The sequence below is a fragment of the Chinchilla lanigera genome, unplaced genomic scaffold (assembly GCF_000276665.1).
Source record: "Chinchilla lanigera isolate Chin_1 unplaced genomic scaffold, ChiLan1.0 scaffold00158, whole genome shotgun sequence".
NCBI lineage: Eukaryota > Metazoa > Chordata > Mammalia > Rodentia > Chinchillidae > Chinchilla > Chinchilla lanigera.
The window spans coordinates 2,074,457-2,096,923 of record NW_004955559.1 but is presented as its reverse complement, the minus strand read 5'-3'; the positions used below and the strand labels follow the sequence as shown (position 1 = coordinate 2,096,923).

Below are 22,467 nucleotides of genomic sequence, written 5' to 3'. Positions count from 1 at the left end.
CGGGGCAGGAGCGAGGCCAGGGACTGGGCGGGGCTCCCACGCGCAGCCAGTCAACGGCGAACAGCCCAACGTCTGTTTGGGTCACGCCCTCGCTCAAATCAGCTCCTGAGTAGGCAAGAAAAAGGGGGCGGGACTTAGGTACAGCCAATCAGCCAGGGAGGAGCGAAAAGGCGGGAGAAAGAGGGCCCAAAAGAAGGCTCAGGCGGCGCCCGCCAGCAGCAGGGGAGGGCAGGTGAAAGGAAGAGCCGGCCTCCAGGTGACGCTCACGGGTCGCGACAGTAAGGGTGGCCCTTCTTCCTCAGTGTCACCCCCAAACCCCAGCACCCCCATTCCACGAGCACCAGGGACTTGGTCTCCTCATTCTGTGGGGACAGCTTGTTTCTGAGGTTCCCCCCGACCCCATCCCTGACCAGCCTTGCATTTTTATAAAAGATGGAGCTGAATTCCGAGGGGACCGGCTCGCTCTGGGAAATAACCCATGGCCCAAGGACAGCCTACAATATACCCCGGGTGCCTAGGTTCTCTGCTGTGGGTGCCGAGCCTGGTGTGGTGGTGCACGCCTGTAATCCCAGCTCCCGGGAGGCTGAGGCAGGAGGATCACCGTGAGATGGAGGCCAGCCTGGGCTACATATGGAGACACTGTCTCGAAAATAATAATAAACAATTATAATAATATGAATATGAATACTGGTCACCCCCAAACCTGAAAGGGATTCCTCTGGTTCAGATCGCCCAGAAACTCCTGCCTGTGTTCCCACAATAGAGAGAAGGCTGTCTTTTTTTTTTTTTTTTTTGCGGTATTGGGGATTGAACTCATGACTTTGCGCTTGCTAGGCAGGCACTTGTGAGAGAAGGCGGTCTTTAAACTGGGCCTTCTGCCTCCTGTGGCAGAGGACATGGGCAGCCCTCTCCATGCCCCTTCTCTTCGGTCCGGGATCCCCCCACCCTCTGCCACCCCTGGGGCCCCCAGAAACCCCCTCCCAGCCCAGATTCCTCAGAGTCCTGGCAGTGCCCCACCCCACAGCCCACTCTTGGGACCCGCTGCACTCCTGCCTGCACCCCTGACCCCGACATCCCCGTCTGTGCTGTCTTGCAGCAGCTGAACCCGGGTTGGCCCGCAGCACGCAGACGGTGGCACCCTGCACTCGTGTCCCCAAATCCTGGCCGCCATGCGATTCCCCTCAAGCCTGCAGAACATGGCCAGCAGCGAGGTCGTGCACTTCCTGAGGAAGCCAAAGAGCATCACCCGGATCCTCGCAGGGGTGAGGCCTCTGCAGCCCGCCTGCGGCCCTGGGGGACAGGGACAGACAGAAGAATTCTGAGAGCCAGGGCCGGAGTGGGGGCCAGGGAGCGGGGAAAATGAAGCAAAGGGAGCCGATAAGGGAAGCTGCCTTCCACTGAGCACTCAGCTGCACCCCACACCCCTCCCTGTCAGCGGGACTGACTCCTTGCAAGAAAGAACCTTTAAAAGGCGATCCCTTGAACTCCCTTTTGGATGATGGATTCTTTTTTTTTTTTTTTTTCTCTTTTTGAGACAGGGTCTCGCTATGCAATTCAGGCTGGCCTTGAGCTCACTTTGTAGCCCAGGCTGGTCTCGAACTCAGAAGTGATCCTCCTGCCTCAGCCTCCCGAGTGCTGGGATTGCAGGGGTGCGCCACCACGCCCGGCTTGACGATGGGTTCTTGAGACAGTCTCACTTTATAGTCCACACTGACCTCGAACTGACTCGTGTGGCCCCCGGGCTGGCCTTGAACACATGGGATCACTTTCCTCCTGCCTCAGTGTCCTTAGTGCTGGGATTGCAGCCATGTTGCATCACCATGCCCAACCTTTTTTTGTTTTTTGTTTTTTTTTATGAGACAGATTCTACTATGCAGTCCAGGCTGATCATTTTGTAGCCCAGGCTGGCCTCAAACTCGTAGCAATCCTGTCTTGGCCCCCCAAGTACTGGGACTACAGGTGTGTTCTACCACGCCCAGTTGGGAGTCAAATCTTCATTGAGCACAAACTCTACTGTGTGACCTTGGGCCAATCACTGCTCCTCTCTGGACATCACTGTTCGGGGTCAAAGGTGTGGTCATGGGCCACCACCTGCACTTTGCCCTTGACAGATTGGAAACAGGCCAAGGACACAGCAGGATTTGATCCAGCTCATGGGAGTAGATGGGGTGCCCTGTGTCAAGCCCTGGGCGTCCTTGAAGATTTCTAATCCAGAGTATTCCCTCCCTACTTTGAACCTGGCTTCAAGCCGTGGCCCAGCTCTGCACTGCCCGTTAGTGAGGCACAGTCCCTGGCTGTCCTGAGCCGGTCCTGGCGTAGTTGTCATGGCAGCAGCTCCCATTCTCAGGGGTGCCTTGTTCTGTCCCTCAGCTTGCGCAGTCACCCTGTGACTGTGTGACCTGGAGCAAGTTCCTCACCCTCTCTGAGCCTCCTCACAGATGGAGTGGGACGGGCTGGTGGGGAGACAAGTTAATGCCTAGACACTGCTGAGTGTGGGCCCGGCGGGTGGGAAGCTTTCCTGAAATAGCAATTATTATCGGAACAAATCAGGGCTTTGCGAGCAAGGGTGGAGACGGTGGAGGGTGCCTAGGGTGATGGGGACTTGAGCCCCTGGCGCCAGATCCCTTGCTGACGGCAGTTCCTTCACTCCTCACCACAACCCCATGGCACGGACATTCCTGCCCCTGCGCAACCCAGGGGGAGACTGAGGCTCGCCCAAGGCATCGTCAGCCGGGAGAAAGTCAGAGGCAGACTCGCCCGCCTGTCCTCAAACCGGGAGGAAGAGCGGGTGGCGGGGGGCAGGAGGCCCAGCTGGTGTGGACGGGTGCGGATTGCGGGGAAAGACAGTGCTCCAGCTGCACCAGACACGCTGGTCACGGACTTCACCCGCCGCCTCTGTCCTCCTCCCGCCGCCCTCTCCTCTGTCCCCCCTGGCCTGGCTGCTCAGTAGGGAGCCCCCGGGCAGCTGGTGCTCCTGTCCTCCCTGCCGCCTGCCAGCTGCTGCCTTAACTGATGAGTCTTCACTCCCTCCCTGGGGACAGGCCGAGAGGGCGTGGAGGAGGCTGGACGCGGGTCCCTGGCCAACGGCGCCCCCTGCCCATGTCTCCCACGTCCCAGGCTCCGCGGCATCCTCCGTCCCATCTGGTCAGTGGCCAAACAGTCCCGGCCCCAGAAGTCAAGAGAGCCAGATTCCAATCCTACCCTGCCCCTGGGTAACCTTGAAGGGACGCTTCCCCTGGGAGGCGACTCCTGAGAGCCATGGTTTTCCTGAGCACCCACTAGGGCTGAGCCTGGCCCCCCCTCCCGTCACCCCTCATTGCAGTACAGTCACTCTGGGAAACTGGGGCTCCAGGGGCTGAGTGATTTGCTCAAGGCCACACAGCTGGCGGAGTTGGCCAAGTCTGGCTCTTTCCACTCCACCGTAATGGCTTCGATTTATCACCTGTGAAACAGAAAGGCATTAATAACACGGCCCGCGCGGGGCCGGTGCAGGTAGAATGGATGCTGGCTCGGCGGTGATCGATGCGTGTTCTGTCCTTGACCGGCTTTGCCCCAGACCAGCGGCCGAAGCGCGTCCTGCGGGACCCGGTCCTCAACTCCAGCCTCCTCCCAGGGCAGCAACAGCACTGAGGGAGACAGAAGCCCAAGAGGGACCCCTCGCCCTCACTGTCATTGTCGCCATCATCGTTATAAAGCTATGAAGGGTGGACAGGCCCGAAGCCACAGTGTTCAGGAGTCAGGCCTTGGCCTCCGCTGTCCCCCTCTGCAGGACGCAGCGAGAAGCCAGCGTCAGTCTTCCCCGTGTATTTGTGAGCCCAGGCTCTGCTGGATGCTGGGGACAGGAACGTCCCCACGGAGCCTATCTTGCAGCAGCTCCAATCTGAAGAAGGGGACATATTCGACATGCTCTTTCCCTCGGCCTCCCCCAAAATCTGCTGTCCCCAGCACTGTCACATCTGATCAATCTCCAGGTCCAATTTTACATTCTGGATGTTCCCGGACTCCCCAGGGCTCTAGCCACCAAGCCAACCCGAGCTCAGGTCTGCGGCCTCTCGTCTTGCCTCATGACCCCAAGGGACTTCTCTGCCCACCACATGTGACCCAGGCCATCCTCAGCTCAGAGCCGTTCTGCACATCAAAATTCAAACGAGAAATTTCACTTTCCATGGCTCCCAGCTCCGGTGTAGGTCTCTGGGGCCCCAACTACTTCCTAACTCCAGCCCAGGACTTTGGTTCCAGAGCAAACCTTGACTCTGCCCCATTCCTGCTCCTCCCTGGCTCGCGGGCTCCATACTCCCCTCCTGCCTCCACTGCCTGCCTTAGCACTGCACTTCGGTGGAGTTGTCTAGGAGTCCCCTAGGCCAGCCCCACCACACACGCACACGCACAAGCACAGAGGCTCTTTCCGCGCCTGGCATAGCCCTGGCCCGCTGCAGCATGACTATCTGGACAAATAACTGGGCTTCGACTCTTTACAGAGTTGCACAGATACAAACGCACCCCTTGCGGTGTTTAGTCCAGAATGAGAAGCACAGCCAGGGGTTCAGAGTGGACTGAGGAGCCCCACGGCTGGGGTTCACATGCGGGCTCTGCTGCTAACCAGATGGCCAAGTGCAGCCATTCCTATCCTCTGTGCCTCAGTTCCATCATCTAAAAAGCGAGGTTGTGCCAGACATGGTGGCGCACACCTGTAGTCTCAACACTTGGGAGGCTGAGGCAGGAGGGGTGCCAAGAATTCAAGGCCAGCCCGGGCTACACAGTGAGTTCAAAGTGAGCCTGGAAGACATATTGAAACTACATAGGAGTACATAGTTGGACTACATAGTTTTGTGTCAAAAAAAAAAGCAAACAAAACTAAGTAAATAAAATAGAAAACAAGCCAGGTGTGGTGGTGCACACCTGTAATCTGAGCACTCTGGGAGGCTGAGGCAGGAGGACCTCAAATTGTATTCAAACTGGACAGTTGGGGCTAGGCATATAGCTCAGCAGCACAAGCACTTGCCTGACAAGTGCAAGGTCCTGAGTTTGATTCCCAGTACCCCCCCCCCCGCAAAAAAGAAAGAAAACAAAAAAACCCTAAACTGAACAATTTAGCAACTTAGCACGACTCCAGCTCAAAATAAAAATCGAAAGGGGATGGGGATGTCGCTCAGCGTGAAGGCGCTAGGTTCCATCCCCAGTGCCACACACAAACACAAAGTCCTGAAACCGAAAACATAATAACGTTAGTACTTGTTCTGCGTAGCGGGTGCCGGGGGTTTGTTCCATGTCTCTGCACTTTTCTGTGTGCGAATCATTTCAGATGGTCCCGCTAAGCTTGGGCGCCTGGGTCCGATGGCAGGGGAGTGTGGAACAAGGCAGGGATGGGTGGGGAGAGCTAGGTCCAGGAGGACAGAAGGGTGGGGAGTCCAGGCTGAGGCTCTGGGGTCTGCAGCAGGGAGCCCCGAGGTGTGAGGGACCCGGTGGGCGGAGGGGCCGAGCTGAGGCAGGGAGGGGGCCAGGCAGGCGGGGGAGAAGTGGGGATGAAGGGTGGAGGCTGAGGGCTCTGCGGTGTGACAGGGAGGAGGGGTGGTGGGCAGGGTGCCGCAGGACTGTCCCCCTAAGGGAGGAATAGTCCCTGGGGGGCGCTGAGCTCTGGCCCGGTCCCTCGAGTCCCCAGGTCTTCTCCCTGGTCATCTTCTCCTCCCTGCTGACCGACGGCTACCAGAACCAGACCAACTCTTCCCAGCTGCGCTGCGTCCTCAACGGCAACAACACGGCCTGCAGCTTCGCCGTGGTCGCCGGCGTCCTCGCCTTCCTCAGCTGCCTGGTCTTCCTTGCCCTGGACGCCCGCGAGACCCACATGGTCAGCCCCCACTTCAAGATGGCCTTCCGGCTCCTGGACATCATCCTGGCAGGTGAGCCCAGGACCGCCCGCCCGCCTGCCCCGGCTCCCCGGCCCGGCCCGCGCTCCTCAGCAGCCAGCTGAGTGGGCTCTCCCGGCCTCTGCTCTCTCGCAGTGGCCTGGGCAGTCATCTGGTTCATGGGTTTCTGCTTCCTGGCCAACCAGTGGCACCATTCGTCACCCAGAGAGCTCCTCGTGGGGAGGGCCAGCGCCAAGGCGGCCGTCACCTTTGCTTTCCTCTCCATCTTTGTCTGGGTGAGGACGGGCCTGGCCCGCACAGCCCCTCCCCCCGTCCCTTCTGCAGGGCAGGTGGGAGCTCTAGATCACCCCACCCCCACAGAGCTGCCCGGCAGGCTCACTGGGCTCCAAGGCCAGGCCCAGCGTTCGGGGTCAGCCTCGCCTGGTGCCCAGCCATGAGTAGTCCGCAACGGGCACCCCCGGTCCCTGCCCCTTGCCTGCTAGCGCGAGCCGGTCCTCAGCCCACCCTTTTCTGCCCACAGATATCCCAGGCCTACCTGGCGTTTCAGGACCTCCGGAGCGACATCCCGGTCCCCTACAAGCGCTCCCTGGATGAGAGCGGCGTGGTGCTGACCACCCTCTCCCCGCTATCCACCTCCAGCTCAGTGAACTTGGCCGCCTCCGCCCCCAGCAGCTCGACATACACCAGCTCTGCCCTGTCCCCCGGTGCGACCACCCTGAAGGGCCCCCGCCTGGCCATGATGCCTGACAGCTAAATGCCCTTGTCCGAAACAGTAAAAAGACATTCTTTCTCTAGAAAACAGCCCTGTGCCCCTCGCGTCTGTCCTCTCCTCCTCAAGAACACCACCAGCTCGCCTCAGGGGTCTCCACAGGGTGACAAGTCTCCACCACCATTGGGCACCATTCCCATGGCAGCAGATGGGAGGTGGTGAGAGACCAGAAGCCCAAGCAACACCTCAGGGCCCCGCACTAGTCATGGGGGGAGGCTCAGGGTGCCCCATCCTGCAGCTGAGACCCAAATACTTCTGCTGAGGGGAGAAAGCCCTATCAAGAATCAGGCCTCAAGGCTGGGCGTGGTGGCACGCGCGCCTGTAATCCCAGCCCTTGGGAGGCTGAGGCAGGAGGATCCTTGCAAGTTCAAGACCAGCCTGGGCCTCAAAGTGAGCTCAAGGCCAGCCTGAACTGCATAGCGAGACCCTGTCTCAAAAAAAAAAAAAAAAAAAAAAGAATCAGGCGCAAGCCAGATGTGGTGGCATACACCTGTAATCCTAGCACTCAGGAGGCTGAAGCAGGAAGATCACAGTGGGTTAAGGCCAGCCTAAGCTACATGGCAAGTTCAAGGCCAGCCTGAATAGGCCTACATAGCGAGACCCTGTCTCCAAAACAAAAAAAAAGAAATCAAGCCCAGAGCCCAGCATGGTGGCCACACGTATAATCCCAGCACTCTAGAGGCTGAGGCAGAAAGGTCACCTTGACTGAGGCCAGCCTGAGCTAGAGTGAGACCCTGCCTCAGAAAAAAAACAGAAGGGCCGGGGATATAGCCCAGTGGCACAAGTGCCTGCCTGGCAAGCACAAGGTCCTGAGTTCAATTCCCAGTACCACACAAAACAAAACAAAACAGAAGAATCGGGGCCAACCATGGGACAGAGACCCTGGCTGTGGGCTTTACTGATGCCAAAGCCCAACGTCCTTTCACACCCCACCGTGACAAGGACTCGCCACAAAGCCACGCTGACTGAGGCTGGGTAAGGGGCGGGGGACTTGGAGTCCATCAATGAAATTCAAAGGGGTCCTTGTCTTTCAACATGTCAAAGTACATGTTGGGAAAGGCAGGAGACCCACGCTCCTGCTCAGGTGACCCCAGCGGGGTCACCCTGGTAGGGTAGTGGCAGGAGCAGGGCCAGTCCGGGCAGGGCAGCCTATGTGGGGGTGCCAGAGCAGCACCCTCTGACTGGAACTGGCCAGAAGCCACATCAAGAAAAACAGAATCAGTGAAGTTTAATATATTTAGCCCAAATGTCCAAAACATTACCATTTCAACATAAAAATTACCAGTGAGGTGTTTTCCATTCTTTCCTACTAAGTTGCAAAATCACCTCACCGTGGGTTTGCCACATTTCAAGGGCTCACCGGTCATCTGCCACTGACGCCCACTCTTGGGCCAGTGCAGCTCCAGAACCTCCCGGCTTCTCTGAAACAACTGGACCTCCTCTCAGTGGGTTACGTTTTTGTCTTGTTTGGTTTTTGGTCTCACTATGTTGTCCACACTGGACTTGAACTCACTATGTAGCCCAGGCCAGCCTAAAAATCATGGCGATCCTAGCCAGGTATAGCGGCACACACCTGTAATCCCAGCACTCTGGAGGCTGAAGCAAAAGTATGGCTGAGAGTTTGTTTATTTATTTATTTTTTGTCTTTTCTTCCAGTACCAGGAATCGAACTCATGACCTTGCGCTTGCCAGGCAGGCGCTTTGCCACTGACCTAAATCCCCAGCCCCTGAGCTAAATCCCCAGCCCCTTGCTGCGAGTTTGAGGCCAGCCTGGGCTACATAGTGAGTTCGAAGCTATCCTGACGTACAGAGTCAAACCCTGTCTCAAAAACAAAAAAATTCATGGTGATCCTCCTTGACCCATCCTCCCAAATGCTTGTGCCACCAGGCCAGCGCAGAGGACATTTACAAATGACTACACCAAGAGTCAAAATTTCCAATGCTGCTGGGCATGGCAGCACACACCTGTAATCCCAGCAATGAGGCTGAGGCAGGAAGATCGATGCTGGTTCGAGGCCAGCCTGGGCTACATAGTGAGACCCCCATCTCAAGGAAAAAAAAAAATCCAGTGCTTACAAGAGCCAGGCAAGTGCCACACGTGTAGGAAATGAGCCAGGTGTGAAGCCGATCTGGAGAGAGACCTGGAAAATATCTCGCCTTTTAACCCCACAAATAAACACTAAGCGATCGGTGCTGACCCAGTAATGAACAATGACAGCCACGCAGCCAGGTCCTGGGGATGTGGGGATGGCGCGCCCCGTCCACTCAGCTCCAGCCATCTGTGCCACCCAGAAATGAGGCCCCGGCACTGTCAGACTGACGGAGCTCTTTTCAAAAGCAGCCAGAAATCCAGATTTCACTGTGAAAATCTGGTTCTGAAATGCTGGCAACCCATCCATTTTCTTTTGTAGAAAAGCACGTTTGACAAAATTCGACCTTGCGCTGACTGGGAGCGGGGCCCCCAACGTAGCAGCTATTGATTCCTGCAGGTCTGGAGAACCACCAGGCACTTTTGATGCCAGGGTAAGAGGGATCTTTGAGATTCTCTCCAAAACCTCTTCCCCAGCAGAGCTGTGCAGTTGAATGTCTTGGGAACCCCATTTCTCATCTGCTCCTCCCCAGCCTCTGGACCCCCAAACACGACCAATGAGGCAAAAGCGGAGCAGAGGGGCTGGGGTGGACCCCACAATCAGCAGAGAGGACAAGCAATAGTGAAAGAAAGGTATCATTTTCCTGTTTATTTCAAGAGAACAAAGAATCAACCGTCAAATTCTGTACAAAAACATGGCGTTAGAGCTGTGCGGACCCCCGGGCCAGCCCCCTTCCCACGTCTGGGCCCAGAGCCCCCCTTAATTTGTCAAAAACCAAGATCAAAAAAACCCAAATTCTGGAAAAAATTATGAAAACTCTGCGGAGACCTTCCTGGGCCTCCCTTCCTCCCTGTCCCCCACCCAGGGACTTGTGGGGGGCAGACAGACCAGCAGATTTAGGGTTTGGCATCCAGTCGGGGGGCTGGGGGCTGGCAGGGCGCAGAGGGGCCAGGGAAGGGAAGACATCTCTGGCCCTTTCCCAGCTCCTGGGATGCTCAAAAACAGTTTATAAAAATTGGGGCCAGAGAGTAGAAAAGAAAGGACTCATCAGAATCAAAAACTAAATAGTGACCGGGGCATAGCTCAGCGGCACGGCGCCTGTCTGGCAAATGCAAGGTCCTGAGTTCAATTCCTGGTTCCAAAACAAAACAAAAAGAAAACTAAATAGCGGAAAGATGTTTTGTCATTGCTGTCTTCTCTAAAAGGCAGAAAACTAGAAACAGCCCAGGTCCTGAGTTCCCCAAGACTTGGGTCTTCCATCAGCCCCCAAACCCGGCAGGAGCGGGCACGGGAAGTGGGGAGAGGCGGGTTCTTTAAAAAGTCACTCCTGGATGGAAGGCGCCGTCTTCTGTCACCTTCCTCTGTTCCTGCTGCTGCCTTCACCGCCGCCAAGGAGCAGGGAGAGGGCCCGGCCAGGCGGGACCAGGGCTATGCAGGCAAGCTCAGCTTCTTCCCCTTGAGGACTGTAGAGAGAAACACTGGCATTGTGGGGGTGCCCAGGACCCAGCTGGCATCTGCAGGGACAGAGCCAGGATAGAGCCAGGACTCCGCATCACAGACCAAGCGGAACGGCCTGGGCCACCACAGGGGCAACTGCGGGCCCTGGACTTGTGCTGGGGGCTGAGGAGGGGCTGACACAGACCCCGCTGTTCCCAGTGCTGGCTGCGCCTCTGCCCTCTCTGAGGAACTAGGGGCTCTGAGGGAAGAGGGGCCGGTGGGTGCAGCAGGGCCTGACCCTGGGCTGGGAACCACCTCCCACCTTTGCCTCTGCCTCTCCTTCCTTCACGCGACTTCTAGAGGGGACAGGCCTCGACCATCTTTTCTTTTTTTTTTTCCCTTTGGTTTTTTGAGACAGGATTAGTTCAGGCTGGCCTTGAACTCCCTATGTAGCCCAGGCTGGCCTTGAACTCAGGGCAGTCCTCCTGCCTCAGCCTCCTGAGTGCTAGGAATACAGGTGTGCGCCCTCATGCCTGACAATGACCATCTCTTATCCTCCTGCTGCCCCCGCAGACCCTAATGCTTGGCCTGGGACACGCAAGTGCTCATATATTTGTTGAATGAATGAATGGACCTCAAGGTTCTAAGTCCTCCCTGGCCTGATCCCCACCTGAAGCAATATGACAGCCAAAGAAACTCCCAGGTTCTTGGGGAGCCAGGGGCTGGAGGCCTGAATTCCCAGAGAGCAGTGGACAAGGGACCCCAAAGCCCCAGGAGGAAGCCCTCCTTCCTATGGGGGACAGAGGACTCAGGACTCCAACCCCAGCTCCCAGACAGCAGGCGGCTGAGGACAGGGCCCGCACCCAGGCTACCTTTGGTGATATAGAGGTAGAAGAAATCGCAATAGAGGACCGTCTGGACCAGCCCAGCCACAATGGCGATGAGGTCGAAGAAGCCCTCGAAGTGGTAGCGCCAGATCCAGTTGAAGAGATAGAGCGTGCGGTAGACGCCCAGCGCAAACAGGTAGTGGCTGGTGATGGTCTCCGCCTCGCCGGTCTTGCTCACCATGAACAGCTGCGGCAGGATGGCCACGGACTCCAGGTAGATGGAGAAGGTCCAGAGGATCTGCAGGAAGGCCGGGAGGAGGGAGGAGCCCAGGGTGGGTGCAGGGGATCGCAGGAGAGAGGGTGGGAGTGGGGCTGCAGTCAGAGGCTCAGGGAACTGGATCCGCCGCCTGTCCAGCACCATCCTGCCCCTGCTACATTTCATTTAATTCTCACTATAGCCCCAGGAGGAAGCTACAAACTTTTTGTTGTTCTTTTGTTTTATTTTTTTGAGACAGGGTCTCACTATGTAGCCCAGGCTGGCTTTGAACTCATGGTGATCTTCCTGCCTCAGCCTCCCAAGTGCTGAGGTAACAGCTGTGCATCACCACAACTTTCAGGAAGCTATAAATAGTAACACCCCCAATCAACAGATGAGGAAACTGAGGCTCAGCAAAGGTAAGGCACTTGCCCAAACTACATGGCTCATGAGCAGCAGAGCTGGAGACTTTATGTGTGCGTGTGTTAGTGGGGGATCCAGGACTTCTCTCTCCGCCATTCCATACCCTCCATGCCTCATGCTTCGGTCTCCTCCTAAAGAAAGGCCTGGTCTGACACTTCCTTCCAGGCCCTTTTCCGTCCCCAGCTGTGTGAAAGTCCCACCTGGGATGGTCTGTGACCTGCAAGTACTGAACTGAGACTTCCCCTCAGAGAAGAGCCAGGTGGCAGGCATGGCCTGGTTGTTTCGGTTTGAGGGAGGAGGTAAACACCAAGATGCAGGCGAAACAGCTCACGCTGCCACAGCTTTTGCTACGTCCAAGGCGTTAACTGCTCTAAGCCCTCAGCCTGGGAAGTAAGTCTTGCTACCGTCCCATCCCACACGTGAGCAGGCTGAGGAAAGTAAGCCGTCCAGGATCTCACGGGCTCCGCACCCAGGCAGCTGGACTGCAGGGCCTGCCCGCATAACCACCCAGGATCCTCCAGAGGGGCTTTCAGCAAGCATGTCCGCTGAGGCTCATGGGAAATGCACCCACTGAGCTGATCCACACCAGCGCTCACCCGTTGAGTTGGTCTGGGAACCGAACCACGCCATGAGAGGAGAGAGAGGTCTGTGGCACTGGATGTAGTGCATGGTATCTCTTTTATTGTTTGTTTGTTTTGCAGTATCGGGGATTGAACCCAGGGCCTCTGCACTGAACTACACCCCCAGGCCTGTTTTTTTTGGTTCTAGAAATTGAACTCAGGGCCTTGCACTTGCCAGGCAGCCACTGTGCCATTGAGCTACATCCCCAGCTCTTTTTTTATCTTTTGAAAGTAGGCTTTGCTAAATTGTTAAACTGTCCAGGTTGGACTTGAATGCTAGGATTATAGCACACCACTATGACTGACTTTTTTTTTTTTTGATGAAGTCTCACTAAATTGTACAGATTGGCCTCAAACTTGTAATTCTCCTGCCTCAGCCTTATAAGACCTGGGACTACATCATGGCTTGATATCAGAACTGGGTTTTGTTTGGTTGTTTGGTTTTTGTCTTTTTTAGTGTTTGGAGATTTTTTGTTTTTGTTTTTTTGAGATAAGGTTTTGTTATACAGTCTAGGCTGGCCTCAAGCTTGTGGCAATCCTCCTGCCTCAGCCTCCCATGGGCTTCTTCCTTTCTTTCTCTCTCTCTCTCTCTCTCTCTCTTTCTTTCTGTTTTTTGAGACAGGATCTCACTGTACAGTCCAGACTGGCCTTGAACTCAGAGCAAACTTCCTGCCTCAGCCTCCTGCTCGGATTACAGGCATGTGCCACCATGCCCAGCAATATCTGAATTTTTAAAGAAGAGTATTTTCCTTCTATAACTAAAATTTATATTTTTTAAGCAAGCACCATTTAATAGCACAAGCTTTAGCAGAAGGCAGACCTGGGTTCGAATCATGTGAACACTCCCCTTTGAACCTCCCATCAATCCTCTGACAAATGGGATAAGGCCCAGCGGTGGCACACACTTGTAATCCCTGTACTTGGGAGCCTGAGGCAGGAGGATCACAAATTTGAGGCCAGCTCGGGTAACTTAGCGAGACCCTGTCTCAAAATAAAATCTAAGGAGGACAGATGGGGACGAGCATGCGGCTCCCACTAGAGCACTGGCCCAGCATCCACAAGGCCCTGGGCTTTATCCCCAGGACTGGAAAAAGAAACTGAGGATAAAGACACCTGCTTCCCGGCGTAACAAAAGAGCAGGCACTGGGGGGGAGGGGGTAATGTGCTTTGCATAGTGACCCCCACCCCCTGAGGGAGGCCGTTTCTGTCCAGGTCCCTCCGCCCTGAGCAACCTCGGATCTCCCCGCCTGCCTCACTGCCCCTTCCGCAAACTGGGTGCACAACTCCTCAAGCAGGGTGGTCACAATCCAGGGTTTAGGCCAGGGCTCTATGCCAGGTGACAACAGTGATCTGCAAGTCCAGAGCTCCGACCACAGCGCGGTCAGTGTCCCCCCCGTACTTCTGGGGACGCATGGGCCAAAGTCACCCCAGCAGACTGGTCAAGCCCGCACAGTGCCTAAGGAGATACATTTTGAACGTGTGGCCACAATTCTAAAATGAGATCTGCCTAAAAACTACTGGGTTATGGGTTCTGCCGAGAACGTCGGCTTGCCCTGCCACCCAGGGCTGGCTTCCTGCAGGGCAGGAACGGGCGTGGGTAAGGCAAGGTTGCCTCAAATGTATGACTCCTACCAGCTGACGCAGCATCGCAGACATCGGCTGGGCCCTCCCAGAATCCCTCCCAGCAGTTTGCGCGGCCCCCGGCAAAACGCCACAGAACAAAAATCATGACGACGAACATCTCAGACCAGAAGCGTCAGGCACAGTACTGAGTACTTCGGTCATGAACACACAGGACAGCACTCCCCACGTGACGCCAGACACTTCCCCAACATCACCCCTCGTCAGAGCCCCTCACTGGCGGGGGGACTGAGGTGCGGCTCCGTGTACAGTGTGAGCCTCACACACACACACACAGGGCTGTGGATTCCATTTCCAACACCAAAACAGCACCCTATTCTATCGGAACTAATTCTCTCTACATTTTACAGATGAGGAAACTGAGTCACAGAGAAGTTGCATGACCTGCTCCAAATCTCATCAGTGCTCAAGGGAAGGAACAGGCTTCAAATCCCTGCACTACGGTTCTACAGTCTCTGTGTGTTTTTGGTCTCTTTGAGACAGGGTCTCGCTATGCAGCTCAAGCTGGCCTTGAGCTCACTTTGCAGCCCAGGGTGGTCTCGAACTTGCAACGATCCTCCTGCCTCAGCCTCCGAAGTGCTGGGATTACAGGCTTGCGCCACCACACCTAGCAGAGTCTCTGTATGTTTAACCACTAGGCACTGCTATAAAACATCGTAAATCTCCTGAGAACCTGATCTTGACTTCATAGTTGGGGAAACTGAGGCATGGAATGGTTAAGTCACAGACCCAGGTTCATATTAGGAGAAAAGAGGCAGACCTGGGATTCAAATTCAAGCACCCTGGCTCCACAGCCCTGTCCCAGTTCCTGGCCTATTCAGTCTGGTATTACCAGGTCAGCAACTTTGGACATTCAGGCTCCCTAGGTCTCGGTTTCCTCATCAGCAAAGGGGACTGTTGTGAAAATCAGTGAGTCCCAGTACGTGGGATGCACAAAGCAGCATCCAGCTCACACCGCTGCATGCACATCACCTAACTCCAGTGCCTGTGCCCTGAGTGTGTAGGTCCCAAAATAAGGAAGCCTCAGCAAACCAGGCAGAAGGAAGTGTGTGAGAGGGCCTGCCACTGGCAGCCATTCTATCACCACCGTCTGACCACTGCAGGAGTCCGCCGTTAGCCTACCTCTAGAGGAGTGAAGTCATGGTTGACCAGGAATGCAAGGACGGCCGTGGGAAAAACAAGGAACTCCACTCGGAACGTGTCATGGTTCCCGTCATACGTGGCTTTGAACTTGCTATAAATCATCCAGACAGTGGTGAAGGAGCAAGCTATGTAGACCACCTGGCAGAGAGGACAATGGGTTACCTCACTCAAGGGGCTGGTCCTGCCCCTGGCTCAGACCTAGGGGTCTGGAACCTCAGCTGCCTCCCCCTCCAGACCTGAGGGGTCTCTCACCCACTCTCAGCGGGCCCACAGAGGTGGACCTGAGCTTTACCTTCATGCATGTGTTGTAGAGTGAGATGTAGTTGGTGAACAGGTCCAGGTAGCGGGCGGTGAACACCACAGCAAACAGGACCTGGCTCTTCCCTGAAATCCCTGCGGTCCAGACACAGAAAGAAGAGCAGGAAGCTGAGGGTGGGCTGCACGGGCCATAAACTAAGGCACAGTATGGAGCCTGGGACTAGCGTGGCTCTGAACCACAGCTCTCCCTCGAGGCCTCCCCAGCACGCTCAGCCCAAGCAGGGCCCTTTCCCACGGCCCACAGCCAGGGGGCAGCCGGCCCCAAAGCTACTCCAGCCCGAGGCTCAGTCCCAGGCTAGGCCTCAGAGCCACCTCGGCGCTCCTTGGAGCCCTCCCACACGCTCGACCGGAGGAGGGGCCTGAGGAGGACCCTGCCTGCCCTCAGCGCCCCCCCAACAAGTCACCTCCCCCCTGCGCTCTTCCTGGCTGCCACGGTCCACGTCACCAACTCCCGGCCACCTCCCCGCCTGCCATGGCTCCGCGTTCCCAGCACGGAGCCCCCGGGACAGCCCAGATCGGGGGTGCGGGAGGCTGAACCGGGGGTCTGGCGCCGCCGATCCGACTGTGTGCACCCCCGGCCCGGGGAGGCGAGCTGACCCCGCGCTGACCCCAGGCCGGAAGAGGGAGTCCCCACCACGCCGTGGGCGCAGGGACCAGTCCCGGGGGCTCCCTGGCCGCGCCCGGCCCTGGGGCGCCCCCGCCTTCTGTCCCCTCCTCCCGGGCCGCCCCGGGCCTCTCACCGGCGCACGAGCGGGACTTCCAGATTTTAAGCAGCAGCAAGATGATGGCTAGGAGGTGGGAGAGGTCTCCCAGGAATCGGAAGAGATTCATGGCCGGGGGCGCGGGCCAGGCTGAGCTGGGGGAGGCGGGCTGGCGGGGGCTGCCCCCGAGCTGCTGTTCCGGCGGGCGGTTGGGCCGAGGGCGGGAGAGGGCCCTCCGGCGGGCTGGCTGCGGGGAGGGGGCTCCGGGAGGGGGACCGAGGCCGAGCTGGCGGCGGAGCCGGAGCTGGGAAGAGGGAGAGGGCGGCGGCGGAGGAGGAGTCCGGGCCGGGAGGCTCCGCCCCCGGGGGAGGGGCCCCGGCTCTCGGGCTCCCCCTGTCGCCCACCTCCTGCCTTGCAGGGCCGGCTCCCAGAACGCCCCATCTGAGTCCTATGAACTTGGAGGATCGCTGGGATGTGACACCCCCAAATCCCAGCATTGCTCACCCAGGCAGTGTGTGTCTTTAAAGGGTGGAGAAGAGCTGCCAAGACCCTGCCCTTCAGGGCTCAGGGGGCGCCTCCTGAGCTTCTAAAGTCCTGCCCAGAAACCCAGGCGCTGGGCTGAGGGCTTCTGCCATTCCTCGGGGGCCTCCGGCTCCGATCAGGAAAGAAAAGAAACTGGCTCTTGGCATCACCTGCCTCAGGCCCAAGGCCTCCTCCCTCAGACCCGGGGGTCCAGGCCCAGCCTCCTCCCTCCCACCCAGGGTCCCGAGATCCCAGGCCCCTCCCTTCCATATCCCCCTGTCTTGGAACTTAGGGTCCCACTTCGCCGTTTTTTTTGTTTTTCTTTTTGTTTTTTTTTTTTTTTTTTTGGTTTTTCTCCGGTACCAGGAACCGAACTCACCACCTTGCTCTTGCCAGGCAGGCACTTTTGCCGCTAAGCTAAATCCCCAGCCCCCTGCTTCGCCGTTTTCCAGCTCAGGGGTTTTAACACCAGGAATCTAGACCCACGAGCCCTTCCTCCCGCACCACCTCGCAATTCAGGCCCAAGTCTCTTCTTTTTCAGGACTGTGCACCTTCAGCCCAGCCCTCCCAGACCTCGGGAATGACGGGAAGAGCAGTTTCCCGAGTGGGCTCAAGGGCAAAACTCGGACTCAGACTGCCTCAGGTGCTCACGGGCCTGGTACCAGCCTAGGCTCCAGAACTGTCCCCACACCTGCACGTCCCCCCACACCCAGCCGCCCACCCCCAGCCTCCAAGGGCCCAGGCGTCCCGCAGCACCCTCCACCCAGGGCACACGGGCGGCTTTATACCCGTGCTGGGGACTGCTCCACCCAGAGGGACAGGATGGGCAGATGGCCTTGTGGGGCCGCAGAGGCCAGGCTGTGGTCTGGACACAGCAGATGCTGCTTCCCTTCTGGATATCCGAGCACTGCGGCTGTTGAGTACTATGTTCCTTAGTAAAAGGAGGAGTACGGAGGTGTTTCCTCAGAGGCTCTCGTGCACTGTGCCTGAGGGTGACATCCATGAGACCAAGGCTGGTTTGTGCTGGGAAGGGCAGGATGCTTGAGCACTTAAAAAAGGGACTCAGGCTGGGAGGGGGGTCCCCAGACCCACGGGTGCCAGTAGAGATGGGACTTCTGGACCCCTTGGGCCTCAGGCAGGAGGCTGAGCCTGGACCCCGGGGTCTGAGGGAAGAGGGCTGGGCTTGGACCCTCAGGTCTGAGGGCAGAGATCAGGTCTCCAAGGGAAGAGGCTGGGCCTGGACTCACGGCTCTGAGAGAGGACAGCTGGGGCTTGAACCCCTGGGTCTGAGGAATGAGGGGCTGGGGCCAGGACTCCTGCTTCCTCGGTAGACACCTAGGTTTTGAGCCCAGCCTTTTGGAGCGATAAAGCCAAGGATGGGTCTTAGCATGGTAGCTGGAGTCGAAGAAAGGCCTCCTGGTTCCTGAGCCTCTGAGGGAGCAGGGGGTCTGGGGCAGCTCCCGCGGGTAGCCCAGGAATCTAAATCGGAAGCGAAGGTCCCCACACCGGTTCCGAACCCCTGCCCCCCTTCCTCCCTGTTTATTTGCAGCCCCCCTCCCTTGTCCGGAGGGAAGCCAGAGGCTGGGAGCTGGGGTAGGGGGCGGCCCCTCCCCCAGCCCTGGCAGGAGGAGGGGTCCCCAGGGAGGCCAGGAGGGGGGGCTGTGGGTCTCCGGCAGGGACGGACGGGGACTGAATGTTAATCGCATCCCGACTGAGTGTGTGTGCGGGAGCCGTGAGTGTGCGAGTCCCTCCCGCTCCCGCTCCGGCTCCTCCAAGCCACGGCCGCAGCCGCCACCCTCCGCCCGCGGCCTCCCGGCCACCAGCGCCCAGCTGGGGGTGTCGGCCTGGGAGGGTCCGCCCGGCCCCCAGGGGTCTCCCGCGCGGCTGCCATCTGCCCGGTGAGGATGCGTGTCCGGGCGGCCGGGGCGGGCTGTGGGGGGGTGTGTCTGTGTAAGGGCTGCGGCGGCCGAGGGAGGAGGGGTCTGTCTGTCTGTACTGACCCTGAGCCGCCTGCCTGCATGTCGCCGGGCCCCCAGTCCTCCCCTGAGCCGCCCCAAAACCTGCATGGATTGTGTGTACCTGGCTGCTGTGCCTCCTGCCTGCGTCCGGCCGGGCGTCTGGGTGTCCCCGGCTGCCTGTGTCCTCCTGTCCGTCCAAGCAGCCCCTGACGGCAGTGGCAGCCCGGCCCCCATCGGACCCCTGGTGCATGTGTGCGGGTGTGGGTGTGTGTGTGTGTGTGTGTATGTGTGTGTCTCCCTGCTCAAGCTCCGGGGGTGTTAAGGGGGAATCCCAGAGAAGTGAGGCTGTGCGTGTGTGTGCGTGTGTCTGTGTGTGCTTCTGCCTGTGCTTGAGAGTGGGGGCGCCAGGGGGGGGGTCTGGAGGTGGCCAAGCGAGGAAGGGGTGAGCGGTCCCCTCAGGCAATCTCCTGCTTCTTACACAAGCACGCACACCAGCCACCGCTTCAGAGGTGACCCAGACAGACAGACAGACAGGCAGACAGACAGACACAGACGCTGGGGGGGGCTGCCGAGGGCACAAAGGAGGGGTGCGAATGAGCCAGGGAGAGGCGGGATGGGGCACATGGACAGGGGGAGGAGCCGGGGCTGAAGCGGCAGAGGGGGGCACCCCTGGTGGGTGGAGGGGGGATCCCCACGGGGTCGAGGCCGCGAGAGGACACCCCGACAGCCTCCGCAATGTCCGGGGCCCAACTTCCAGCGCAACATGTGTAGCCTCGTCCTCGCCTAGTCCGGGTGGCCGCAACCTTGGGGGACAGACAGGGCAGGTCAGGACCAAGGAAGAGGGAGAGACGGCCGGGGACAGGCGAGAGGTCCCTGCCGCTGCTGCCGGCGCGCCAGCACCGCTGCCTCCTGCCACCGCCCCGGGGCCTGGCCCCCCCACCGGCTCCCCGAGCCCTCCGCAGCATCTTCGGGTCCCTGGACACCGGGTTCCGGTCCTGGCCCCCCTGAAATCCCCCCTACAGAACGGGGTCATGAAAAGGTAAGGCCGGGGCAGGGACCGTGGGGGTGGGGGTGTGGACCCCCAAATTTAGGACGGCTAAAGTTGGCCACGGGGTTCATGCATGAAGGGGCTTCAGGGCAGGCAAGGGTCCCCGTGTTCGTCAGAGACTCTCCTCCATCCCTTCTCCCTCTCTGAACCCCTTTTCTGGGTCCCTACACCACAAAGCTCCTAAGCCCCCCTTCCTCTGACACTGCTCCTCTCCCCAGCGGCACATACCTGACACCCTTCCTCTGCACCCCCTCCCCGCATCGGGCTCCTCGGCGCTGGCGTCCCTCTCCCGCTCTCCTCCGGCTCGCCCCTCCCCTCCGAGCTATGAGTCTGCTATTAATACTCCTGCCAAGGACCTTGAGGGCATCTAGGCCCCCGGCACCCTCGCCCCAGGCTGCCACCCCCTCCTCAAGGTTCTGGAATGCCCTTCCAGCTTCTCGCAGGCACCGGGACTGGGGTGGGGAGACCCGGGGTGGGGGACGGACGCTGCTGTCTGCAGCGTGACTGGGGGGAAGCTATGGATCAATCAAAGTGGTCTCTCCCCTCTTCTGCAATGGACGGGGTGGGGGAAGCAACAGAGACAGGGACACCCCAGGAATCTCTGGCACCCTCCTCCTCCTCCTCTTCAGTTTGGGGACAGTCTGTGCCATGTACAGGATCTCAGTGGGGCGACCGACTGGGGAGGCCAGAGCTAGGGAACGCACAGGGATATAGCTCTAGGCACCCTGGCTGCTGGGGTGGGGACTGGAGGGAGCCGGGGCTCCTGGGTCCTGGGAAGAGCAGAGCAGAACTCTGGAGTCCGGGGGAGGCAGGGGCTGCCTGCCATGCCTGGAGTCTGAGGGAGAAGTTGGAGGGAGGAGGGGCGGGGCCAGCCGCCTACGGGGAGGGCTGGGGTCTCGCTCTTTGGCCCCTGTGTAGCTGCACGGGAGATGGGGCTGACGCCCAGGAGGAGGTGGAGCTGGGGGCCTGGACGCTCATCCCTGGGGGCGTGGGCTCCAGGGATCCGGCCTCCAGAGCACCGGACTGCTGGGGATGCCAGTCCTCAGTCCTGGAGGGGTGGGGGGCGGTGGCCGAACCCCTGAAGGAAGGGAGCGGCCTCCCGCTTCCTAGGAAGGCAGGGGCTGGGGGCTGCCCTCCTGGGTCTCAGCAGGGAGCAACACCCTGAGGGCCCAAATCAGAGGACAGGCAAGGGGTGGGCCTGAGACGGGAAAGGAGGGTCAGAGGGGTGCGCAGCCCCCGGGAAAGGAGCGCCAGTGTTAACCCCGCGGGGGCCAGGCCACAGCTGTGGGTTATTTTGGGGTGGAGGGGGGGCTATTCTGAGCGCTGATTGAGCCAGCTGCTTGGGGAAGGGCAGTGGAGAGGAGGGGCGAGGAGGAGCCAGGATTTGGGAGGGAGGGCCTGCCAGGAGCCCCTGCTCCCTTCCCCGGAAAGCCAGTGGCCTGGGATCTCCGGGAAGGTGGAGGAGAGGGAGGGGTGAGGCCTTCGGGCAGGCCGGAGGGGTGGGCCTTTCCCCCACCGGGGCTGTCTGTGGGGTAGAGGAGGCCTGTGCTACCATGGCAACTGGACAGGAGGCTGACTGACAGCCAAGAGAGAACCTCGCCTGTCGGGACCCTCACCCTTTCCCAGAGCCCCCGGTGCAGGCCCCTGCGCCTCTCTGGGAGCCAGAAGTAGCCCCCCACCTCCTGCTCCCCAGACCCAGGGCCCAGGAGCCTGGGCTCCCAGCCCATGCACCCCGGGAGGCCAGTATTCAACAGGGGGCAGTGGAGGCAAAGCTGTATTTCCTCTAATTTACTAAATTGCTCTGGGCTGGGTGCCAGGGACCCCCCCACCAGCTCTGCACAGCTGTGCCCCCAACCCTGAGCCCCAGCATGGCCCATGACTCTCACTCTGAGAATGGGGGTCAGGGACAGGAGTGGAGGGGTGGACTGGGTGACGGGATGAGGGGCAAGGCCTGGGGTGCATTTTCTCCCCTTAGGACACCCCGCTAATTTCTAATTTCTCTTCGTTCTCTCTCCCCACCTACCTGACCCCTTTTCCCTCTCTCATTTTTTCCCCTCACTTTTTCTTCCTTTTATTTCCGCTCCCTCCTGCCACTTCGCCTTCCTGGCCGGCCTTTCATGTCTGTGCGGGCACCTCCCTGGCGGGGTCTCGGGCTCTGCCTTGCTCGCTATTTCTGTCTTCCTGTGCATTCGCTCTGCTCTGCCCGCGCTGTCCCATCGCTGTGTTGCTTGTCTCCCGGTGGCCCTGGGGTCTGTCTGCGGCCTCGGCTCGCTCTCCCTCCCTGTCCAACTTTCTGTCTCTCATCTCTCCTGCCTTCCCGCCCCTGTCTCTGCATCTCTCCCGCCCGCCTCTCCGGGTCTCGCTCACTCCCTATTTCTGTCACTCCTCCCGCTGTCTTCTCTCTGCCTGTCACTCTGAGCCTGTCCACCCCGTCTGTTGTCCCTTGCATCTCTCTCCGTGACCCTCCCTTCCTCTCTCCCTGCTCCTGTTCTGTCCCATCTCTGTGGGTCTCACTGCCCCCTCCCTGCCTCCTCCTCCCCCCCTTACCTCCGTATCGCCCCCATTACTCACCCCACTCTCCCTGGCTTTGTGCCTGCCTCCCCGCCACCGTCTTGGGGCTCCCTTCCACCTCCGCCACTGTCCTTCCCGGTGTCTCTCCTTGTGTCTCTCCCTCCTCTCTCGTCTCTGTCTCTGTCCCTGCCTGGATCTCTCCTCTGCCCCTGCATCTCTCGCTACCTCTGTCCCTCCTCCCGTCCCCGCTCCTGTGCGCCCGTCCCTCCGGTCCCCTCTGTCCCCTCGCAGGGGCCGCCCGGCGGGGGCCGCAGGCGATGCGCCGCGCCGGGGGGCCCC

At 59.1% G+C, this 22,467-nt stretch overlaps 3 protein-coding genes across 6 annotated transcripts in view; 2 read left to right on the top strand and 1 right to left on the bottom strand.

The window, feature by feature from the left end:
• Positions 1-52: 52 nt before the first annotated feature.
• Positions 53-6,665, top strand: Syngr4 (synaptogyrin 4). 4 transcript variants are annotated; one of them, XM_005412957.1, is made up of 5 exons: positions 57-256; positions 1,100-1,262; positions 5,660-5,897; positions 6,000-6,139; positions 6,385-6,665. In XM_005412957.1, exons 2-5 carry the CDS (start codon positions 1,170-1,172, stop codon positions 6,616-6,618), a joined length of 705 nt encoding a protein of 234 aa, XP_005413014.1. In that variant the 5' UTR covers positions 57-256; positions 1,100-1,169; the 3' UTR covers positions 6,619-6,665. The 4 variants fall into 4 exon arrangements, with proteins under 4 accessions (XP_013364498.1, XP_005413014.1, XP_005413013.1 ...); XM_005412956.2 differs by having other exon boundaries at positions 1,097-1,262; XM_013509043.1 differs by having other exon boundaries at positions 57-278; positions 1,097-1,262.
• Positions 6,666-9,344: 2,679 nt separating this feature from the next.
• Kdelr1 (KDEL (Lys-Asp-Glu-Leu) endoplasmic reticulum protein retention receptor 1) lies at positions 9,345-16,839 on the bottom strand. Its single transcript, XM_005412955.2, has 5 exons — positions 16,129-16,839; positions 15,363-15,463; positions 15,050-15,208; positions 11,033-11,285; positions 9,345-10,186 (listed from the first exon to the last, which is right to left on the bottom strand). Exons 1-5 carry the CDS (start codon positions 16,217-16,219, stop codon positions 10,152-10,154), a joined length of 639 nt encoding a protein of 212 aa, XP_005413012.1. The 5' UTR covers positions 16,220-16,839; the 3' UTR covers positions 9,345-10,151.
• The window catches only part of Grin2d (glutamate receptor, ionotropic, N-methyl D-aspartate 2D), a gene marked incomplete at its 3' end in the record, with an annotated part of 37,984 nt that continues 31,734 nt past the window's right edge, over positions 16,218-22,467 (top strand). Inside the window, 4 exon segments of the mRNA XM_013508950.1 lie at positions 16,218-16,427; positions 18,082-18,509; positions 19,327-19,608; positions 22,420-22,462. Of these exon segments, the coding sequence (XP_013364404.1) occupies positions 16,218-16,427; positions 18,082-18,509; positions 19,327-19,608; positions 22,420-22,462 (963 nt within the window).